Here is a 9,797-nt window from a genome sequence, read left to right on the forward strand (position 1 = left end):
GAACAAAATTCAAGGTTTCATTCAGGTTGTGTTTGATTGCTGACATGATTTAAAGCAAATATCTAGATCATGATTTTAAGCACATTTCAAGATCTATGGGAATCACATTCTCACTTAAGGATATGAGAATCCAAAATTACATCATTGCCATCACACATGCTACTACCACCAAAAGACCACTTTTGACTAGTATATATTTGTTCATGAATCATGATACTCTATTTAGAATACTTAGACAGTTTTACAACAAAGGATACTTGCAAATGTATCTATTTCAATTAGGCATTTTCTTATTATTTTTTTATACTACCAAGGGTAATTAATCCATTTCGGAGTGTGTGGTTGTCCATCCAAACTCGTGACATTTTCTTATCATATGCAGTGCATGAAGGCCTCACGGTACTTGAAGGAGGCAATAACGTGAAGAGAAAGACTAACAACCCAACAAAAACTACCATACTGCTCTCACTTGAGTTGAAAAATAAATACAAATTTGAATCTAAAAAATAGCTAGAAATATTGCAAAGAAAAAAGAAGCATAATAGAAGAAATATACCTCATTGCACAAGGCAACATTTATCTTCATTATGAAATATGATAAAGAATATTAAAACATATTGCTCCAATAGAAAATTTGAAAACTTATTCCCTTCCAAGCCTCAATATCTCATGTAAATGTTCAAAACATAAAAATAATTCACCACATACACTTACTATTGTTGATTGGGACTCAATTTGTGTGCCTCTGAATTTTCTGATGGGCGAGGTATGCACTCAGTGCCAATACAAGGAGGCTTGTCAGTGACATTAATCCGCAATGTTCGATTTTGCTCGTCATTCCCAGGTACATGGAGGAGAGCATCCATGATTAAAATTTCCCAATCACGAGGAAGCAAATAAGAAGACCAAGAGTTATCTGTTCAAAATAAGCCGAAACAATAATCATTACTATTAGCTTTCAATCTGACCTCAGTTTCTCCACTTTCCAAACAAAATATAACGTCAAAATAAGCAAAGCAGATTCATATAGCAAGCATATCGCAGAAGCTAAGCCCAGATATTTAGTGTATTATATGACACGGATAAAAGCGATAGATGGAAATATTTAAATTCTAAATACATTAAAAAAGGTATCAAATTTCTCATTTGAATCATAAAAAAATTATTCAAATAGCTAACCTCCAGTGCGGACTGCCTTCAGCTGCAAGACACCTGAGCCTTGTGGTCCAGAAACAGGAAATGAGCAAGACACGGAATGCCTCTTATGAGCTACTGCAAGAGATGCATTGTACCAAGGACCTTTAACAATCGGTTCTCCAATAGCATCTCTTACAGCTTGGTTATTGATCGCTTTCTCCATAGCCTTCCTGTAAATTTCCACATAATCATTTTAGGTACCATCGGCTACGTAAAGACGGAAGGAGGTTGAATGTATAATATAATATAATTTTCTTTGGGGGATGGGAAGGTGGAGAATTTGAAAATGTTGATTATCTTAACCTTAATTAGAGGGCTAGAATCATTCTCATAGCAACATATCACAAGGAACCTATAACTGTAATGCTGGAAGGTAGGCTAAAGGGAAATGAAAAAATAACAGATATCTCAGAAGCCCTCTTCCTCCCTTGAGAACCTACTTAGAGCTAGCAAACTAAAGGTAGAATTATTAACTTAGTATTTCAGATCTGATTTGCATGAACTGACTTTTTTCTTTTCTATGAATAATGAAAATGGCTTACCAAGTTATACAGAAGCAAGAGATAGCTATATAACCATCATCGTCATTCTTATAAAAATATAGGAGGGGGAAAGAAAATGGTTGAGCTTCAGTTTTAAGCAAAATCATTGACCTTCTTGAGGAACTGTTCCTCTTAAAAAATAATTAACGTGGGATATAGAAAAATAAAGAAAAAATGTACATCAAATTGTAATGTCTACTTTAAGCTTCTTGTTCTAAACCACGGTATGTTACAATATAGTATTTATGAAATTAAAGTAGCTATTATCATGTTCCTCAAATGCATTAATATGAATAAAATGTAGGAGTAGCAATTATCAACTCCTAAAACAGAATATCACATTACAGCTCAATGTACCTGCTACAACCCTGATAGATAGCAAGGTCATTAAGGGCACTAAGAGCAACGCCACCTGTAACAGTGATCAAAATAAATGATACTGCCTTGCGACCAAAATACTTGCTTTGTTCATCATCAACTTTCTTCGTGGAACTGCAGCAGTTTAAAATCAGTAGTCAGAACTCACAGTCAAGGACCATATTATAGTTCATATTATTACCTCAAATTTGGCAAGAGTGGGGATCCACTTACTCCAAGAGTAAGTTTTTTAAATTACTTTCCATCCTAGCCATCAATTTAATGGACATCTAATGATTTAGATCTATTCACTAATTCAAACCATTGGATTTCCCTAAAATTGATGGCTAGGATGAGGAGTAAGTTTAAAATTTTTACTCTTGGAGTAAGTGGATCCACCCCCATTTGGCAAAGTAATGATAACACGTACAATACCTACTTCATTTGTAAACAATTTTCAGCTGAAAAAAAAATACAAAAGTCCTTTGTATTGTTGGGACTCATCTTAGTATGTTGTCAATTCTTGACTCTACCTTTTGAGCAATGCAAATGGTAAAATTCCCTAATTTGATTCTTGTATTCAGATTTGAAGGTATAAATGAGTTATGGATCATTTTAAAATGAGGCAGTGGTCATGATTTGTTATATTCCATCTGAAAATCATTTGACATTAAGTAGAATTGCCCAACGGGTATATAACCACACCCCAGGAATTGATATTAGGAGATGTGGAACTTCCGAAAAACCTACCATCCATAGATGTTGGACTAGAGGATACACACTGGAAATGATATACATCACTTGAAATTGAATAATGAATGGCTTGACTTTCACCAATGGTTTGTACACGCATTTATATACATCAGAACCAGATTACTCACCTAAACTTTAGGACAAGAATAAGATAATTAAGAAATCTGATACATATCTCAACAAGACCCCCTCCACAATCGACCTCCCCCTCCACAGTAGCCAGACTAGACGATACATGGTGGAAACAACAGAGATCCCCTCCACTAACGACATAAACACGGATTGGCCATAGGCTCCAATACCATGTTAGTTTCTATCTTAATTGATGTGGCCGGCGTGTGGTATGAAACTTCCAACAATTTAATGTAATTGTGGAAGAATCCAATTGATGTGGCCATAATGTGGAAAATCTTATAACAGAATGTCATTATGTGGAGTTGCCCAATGGATATATAAACCGAATCACGAGAATTGACGCACACGGTGTGGGACTTCCAACAATTTACCACAACTGTGGAAACAATGCAACTAATGTGGCCACTAGATCCCAAGAAAACCAAAAGGTCAAGGTTTCGATTCTAAAGAGTGACACTCGTTAAGAGGGCAGTTGCACATGCAAAAGGGATTCCTTCCTTAACCATAGCACGAGGGATACCCTTAGTACAAAAAAATGACAGAGCTGCAATATTTGGTCATTGGAGTTACGAGTGGATTTAAAATCCTCACTTTTTTGCAACTTCCATCAACAAACACATAAACAATTAACAAGTATACCTAATCATATAACATAAAAAAGTTGCAAATTTTGAAGCAGATGAGTGAGAAAGACTTCAACTTTCAATAATGGGTATCCAAATACAAGTTGAAAGAATAGAATAGCGAGGAAACAAACCTGGAAAATTGAGGTTTTGAAGAGAGTTTAAGGAATGAGGTTAGTCTCTTTGCCAACATATCAACGAACAAAATTATGATTATATCTTTCGATTAATTGTGTTATCGAAACGAACTACGAAGGAATTGTGATGTTCTGTGATGTATGAATCAAAATCGTTAAAAATAAAAATTGGAGGTTGAAGCAGAGAATAAATGTAAAACCCTAACTTATATGATCCCACAGCTGCTACGGTGTGTATAACTCCTATCATATTGTTTTTCTTTCTTTTCGAGTTTTATTGGTACTATTAAATGTATTCCTTATTAAGAATCATTTCAGTATTTCAGTATTTGTGATGGTCTCTTCTAATATATATTGCTTTAATAAATGCAAAGTTAGCTACATTTTTATTTTGTCTAATTAAAATGGAGATTTATTTTAGTTCTTATAATAAAATCATTTTGTTAGCTCATTTGTTTAAAAAATGTCATTTTGTAATAATAAAATAAAATATGTATGTACGAAATTTTAAAAAGAGAGGTATTTTAATACAAAACTTTTCTTTTAAGTGATAAAATTAATTTTTTTTATTAAACACAATACATTTACATAGTCAAATGTATTTCTAGACATTTATAACGTGTTGGTCTAGTGTTGTAAGGCCCTACTAGATCCACAAGGTGGAATTGGGTGTGTGGCAGGCTTTGAAATTGTCTAGAGGTGGTCTGCCCATTTCTCACTTATTGTTTACTAATGATATCCTTCTATTTTGCAAGGCATCTAATTCTTAGGTTAGAGTTGTATCTTCTACTCCTGAGGAGTTTTGCAAGGCTTCTGGAATGAAAGTTAGTGTGGAGAAGTCCAAGTTCATGTGTTCCAAAATATTATTAGAAGGAGAAAGCCTAATTTCACGAGTATTTATGCTATGTGTACGGTGTCCAATTTAGGCAACTACTTGGGCATTCCTCTTGTCCAAGAGATTCACAAATCTATGTTTAATCCTTTTATCGAGAAAATTCAAAAGCGACTCGGCACTTGGAAATCTAATATGCCCAATAAGACGAGTAGGCTTCGTCTTGTTAAATATGCCTTAATTGCCTTGCCTACTTATACTATGCAGAGTTTTTGGCTTCCTTAAAGCACTTGCAGTGATATTGATAGGATGTCTAGGAATTTCCTTTGGGTGATGATATTAACAAAGTAGTCTCAATCTGGTTAAGTGAGACACTCTTGCCAAACATAAAAATGATGGGGTATGAGGATTCGCGACTCTCGTTCCGCTAGTATATCCTTGTTGGGAAAGCGTGGGTGGTCTTTACTTCAGGACAGCAGGAAACTTTGGTGTAAGGTCATGGACTGTAAATACTTGGGGAGGTTCTTTAGTGTTCTATGCTCCTAATAAATCTTCTGCTTCTCCAATCTGGAAGAGTATCTTGAAGGCTTTTGCGATCCTAAGAGAAGGATTTTCTTTGCATTTGGTATGATAATTGGACAGAATTGGGTCTTATATGCTATGTGGTTGACTATGTTCATATTTCAGATACTCAACTATCGGTGACCTTTGGAGGGATGGAACTTGGAATTTTGCTGGGCTTTTCACTATGCTTCCCGACCATACTAAGGACATAATTAGTGACATTATAGTTCCCACGTCCCATAATTCCCAAACTTCTTGGATCTGGGATAATAATGTATCTGGCAACTACACAACATACTCTGGTTATTGGTGGATTAAGCATAGGGACGAGGTAGGGCATACTTCTATTCTGTGGAGATATTTTTGGAGATTACATGTCCTAGATAAGGTTAGATTCCTTTGCTGGCTTACGACGCATAATTCACTGCCAACTAATCTTTTAAGGTTCATTAGACATCTCACTACCCCCCTCATTTGTAGTCGGTGCAATGTTGCTATCGAAGATCTTATGCACACTTTTAGGGACTGTAGGAGCTCAGTCCTCCTTTGGCATAGGTTGGGGTTTACCTATCAAACTTTTTGGAATAATCATTCTTTCATAAATTGGATGGAGGTTAATTCAAGGCTTCGTCATGGTCGTTTATTTATGGCGGGCATTTGGTGGGCTTGGAGATGGAGGAATAACTATGTCTTCAATGATACTTTAGGGATATTGATTTTGTTACTAGAAATGTCCATCATGATTTTAGAGATTGGTGCTTCATTGATAACCTATCAGTCGATCCTCCTTTATCTAAGGTCTTTTGGTGTAGACCTGATATTGGAATGGTGAAAATTAATGTGGATATAGGTGTAACCTCAGAGACAGAGACATCGAGGTGGAGGGGTTCTCCGAAATCATGATGGTCTTTAGCTTTTTGGATTTTCTAAAATGTTTGGATCCGATATTCCCATTTAGTCTGAACTTTTGGCTATGGAATATGGTTTGAAGTTGACTTGGAATTTAGGTCTCCAAAATATTATTTTGGTAAGTGATTGTTTTGAGGCGATTAATATCATTGTGAATAGGCTTCCTATTCACATTCACTATATTTCTATCATTGTTCAGAGTATTCGTGGTTTGTTTGCCAATAGTTGGGATGTTCAGCTGCAATATGTTTACAGATAGAGAAATATGATGACAGATTATATGGCTTCTCTTAGTGCCACTATTTAGGAGGAGGAAAAGATCTGAGACTCTCCACCATCAGATACTCTTCAATTCTTATTATCTAATTTGTCTAGCTTATTGTTGTTTTGGTTTCTATTTCTATTTCACCAAATAAAACATGCAACTAATGCTAACTTTCAAGAATTTTTTAATTTTTAATTTTGTACACAACAAAATTTTAAAACATCCAAACATCAAAAAGTTAATAACACTTATGAATAACAATGAGTACCCAAACTTGTTTGTTCATATTACCTGTAATGGGAGGAATCTAGGTTTATGTTATTTGACCCACAAAGATTTAAAACGCGTTGTTAAATGAGTTTAAGTTTGAATAATGAGGTACACAAATTTGTAATTCTTAAATCTATGTATTATAATTACACACTGAATATATTTTCTATCATATTGTAATATTATGTTGTTAAGTAGTGATATTATGTTATGACAATTAAACAATTCTTAATAAATAAATTTCAATCATGATATTAAAGTAGTGACACATTTTTTATGTTTGTTTGAGTAAAAGAAAACGTATTATATTTTATAGTTATTATTATATTTTATCCATTTGATTATCTAAAATAACAAATAATATTATAGAAAATATACAAACAAATGCATTAGTTGCTCACAATTTTCAAATATTTTTTAATTTTTAATTATCCCAATATTAGAAGGCTCATTACTTCAACTAGTCCCCATGTTCTTCGAATGGATCTCTTAGTTGTTGATAGGGTTGCCCAAAAGCAGTATATAAGGTATACCTAGTAAAACTTACAAGTAAACCAGATATAGAGATGGCAACTAGGTTGTTGTTTCCATTATTGTATAATTTCAAGACCACAATGGATCTATCAGATAAGATCTTTTATTTACAATGAAATAGTATACAAAGTCAACAAATCTCAATGAATAAAAAAGAATATATGGCTACACAATCTTTCAGGGTAGTTCTAGATATGGTCCAAGATGAACCGATGTAGAAGATTTATTGAAACCATTGAATTCAGAATATGGTAAAGTAGCTTCAGGGGTAGGTAACTACTCCTTTGATGAGTGTTGCAATGCCTCTTTTTGTGATATTTCTATCCATTATTTTGGAGATTTATAATTCGTCCATTTTATTGGACGGAATTTCGATGAATTAGATTCACAAAAACCGACTACCTAGATTTTCAATACAAATAAAAGTTAAGCATTATTTAGGTCTTTGATTTTTAAGTCCTTCCATTTTTATTTGGTAGTTCGGCCATGAAATTTCTTAGGTTCTGTATTTCCAGAATATGAGTGTGTGACTTATTAGAATTGATCTTATTCACAATACAAAATATAAAATGAATTTATCATCTTGATAGAGAAGAGATAATTTTATTTCATCAGATATTTATTCTAATATCTAGAGCATGAATTCTAAAAAATAAATTTTAATGTATTAGAACTATGATTCATAACTTAATATTTAAACTACCATAAAAAAAAACTTAATATTTAGACCTCTTTAGGTACCTCTAAATCTATTCGAAGACCCGGTAAATAACCACGCAAATCTAGATCTAAAAATGAATGGACGGCTGTTCAAGATAGTACCTTAGATAAAATTAAATGATGTTAAGTATTACAGTATGTCACCAAAATGTATTTTTCTACAATCATTCATATATATATATATATATATATATATATATTTATTTGAGAATGTATTTTATATTACAATGCAAAGAATTTGCCATCAATTGATGTGCAGACTAAATTACGATCCATCACTTAGTTCGCATACATGTTAAAATTTCTGACAATTTATGAGTCATAAATATAATTCTATAATTGTGTTAAGACCATTATTTAATTAGCCAAAATATAAAATGATCTTCAGTAATTAATTTGGTGGCTAAGGACATACGTGTCATGAAATATTATAAGTGTAGATACATTCAGACAATTTCTGATTTGATGAAGAGACTGAATTAGAATTATTGTAACTTAAGCAGTGTCCGTTTCGGTCACTTTTATGGGTTATGGTCCCCATTTGTAGAGGAACGGGTTTTAGTTGAGTGGCTAAGGAGAATAAATGTGGATTAGAATAAAGTTATCCATAAGGGGTTAACATATATCATCAGGATATCGATCACGAAAACCATCAGGTTCATACACTCGCTTGAGCTTTCTCATTCCCCTCTAGAGAAGTAGAAGGAAAATCATCAGGCTCTAACATCTGGAAGATCATCACACCCTCATACCTTCGAGATTCCAAATGGCTAATCAAGGTATGCTCTATTTCTTCACCATGAAATCAATTGGGGTTTCCTCGGTCTGGATCAGGGTTGTTCCATTCGGGTTTATGTATGGGCATAAACATTGTGTTATAGGAACAAAGCCCTGATCATTAGGATTTCTGCATTCAATCTAAGGATTATAGATGGAAAATTTCCAACAATTGGTATCAGAGCCACCCTAATTTGATTCATGTGTGAAATTAGGTTTCTTGTTTTTCTTTATGCCATGGATCGATTAGGATAGAAATTGATTTAGGTTAGAAAAACATTGTTTTTCTTTATGCCAAAAATCTGAATTGATTTAGGTTTTGGTGTTTTATTTATGCCATGGATCGATTAGGATAGAAATTGATTGTTTTCCATGTAAATATATATAGATTAGAAATGAATCGAAGTTTTTCTGGTGTTTTTCTTGATTTTTGGGGTGTTTTTCGGAGAAGAACGATGCAGAAACCGCCATGTTCGTTTTCTGTCGCAGTGCTCTCGCTCAAGCGAGAATATGCTCGCCCAAGCGAGATTGCCTCGTCCAAGCGAGAGCTAAAAAGAAGCATTGACTTCTATTGCGCTCAAGCGAGAGTACCTCGCCCAAGCGAGGGTTCCTCGCCCAAGCGAGAACTGAACATAAGCTTTGTCTTCTATTGAGCCCAAGCGAGAGTACCTCGCCCAAGTGAGAGTACAATAAGATTTATGGGGCTTTGGTATCTTTGTGCATTGACTTTAATTGTTATTTGGTTATCCATTAAGTTGTCTGTTATTTCAAGTGAGCCAATTGAAGTGAAATGTCGCCAAAGTGACCCCTTTCATGGATATAACTCATGAGGAATATTGGATGTAAGTGTGTATGATTATTCATGTGAGTATTAATTGGCCCAAAGGAAATTTGATATTTGGCCGAAGATCATACACATCTATGATGATAAACATGTTATAATTCTAAATATTTTATACATGTGACTGATGAATCAATCCAAAGATGGATTCGTCAGTTGACATGCCTTATTCTAAATGTTTGATCATTACAACAAGAGTACCACTTGCAGTTAATATCACTGTCCAAAGACTTGATATTAATGGAGCACAAGGTATCTTGATTTGGACATCCCATTATTTAAAGCACATTGATAATTTTAAGTTGTGAGCATAATTTAAAATTTTGTCTTTTGTTCTGTTC

General features: G+C 33.9%; 1 protein-coding gene across 1 annotated transcript; it reads right to left on the reverse strand.

Moving 5' to 3' along the window:
* On the reverse strand, positions 539-3,974 carry LOC109333691. The gene is made up of 4 exons (XM_019569236.1): positions 3,742-3,974; positions 2,097-2,231; positions 1,180-1,367; positions 539-916 (listed from the first exon to the last, which is right to left on the reverse strand). The coding sequence occupies exons 1-4, from the start codon at positions 3,798-3,800 to the stop codon at positions 714-716; spliced, it is 585 nt and encodes a 194-aa protein (XP_019424781.1). The 5' UTR covers positions 3,801-3,974; the 3' UTR covers positions 539-713.

Source organism: Lupinus angustifolius, chromosome LG19 (assembly GCF_001865875.1).
Source record: "Lupinus angustifolius cultivar Tanjil chromosome LG19, LupAngTanjil_v1.0, whole genome shotgun sequence".
Classification (NCBI taxonomy): domain Eukaryota; kingdom Viridiplantae; phylum Streptophyta; class Magnoliopsida; order Fabales; family Fabaceae; genus Lupinus; species Lupinus angustifolius.

Bases quoted from the DNA above. Each gene is read 5' to 3' on its own strand.
- LOC109333691 (XM_019569236.1), bottom strand. From the start codon at position 3,800: ATGTTGGCAAAGAGACTAACCTCATTCCTTAAACTCTCTTCAAAACCT. The intron at 1,368-2,096 runs GTACATTGAGCT...GGAAATTTACAG, and splicing joins ATCTATCAGGGTTGTAGCAG to GAAGGCTATGGAGAAAGCGA. The intron at 917-1,179 runs GTTAGCTATTTG...TATTTTGAACAG, and splicing joins GAAGGCAGTCCGCACTGGAG to ATAACTCTTGGTCTTCTTAT.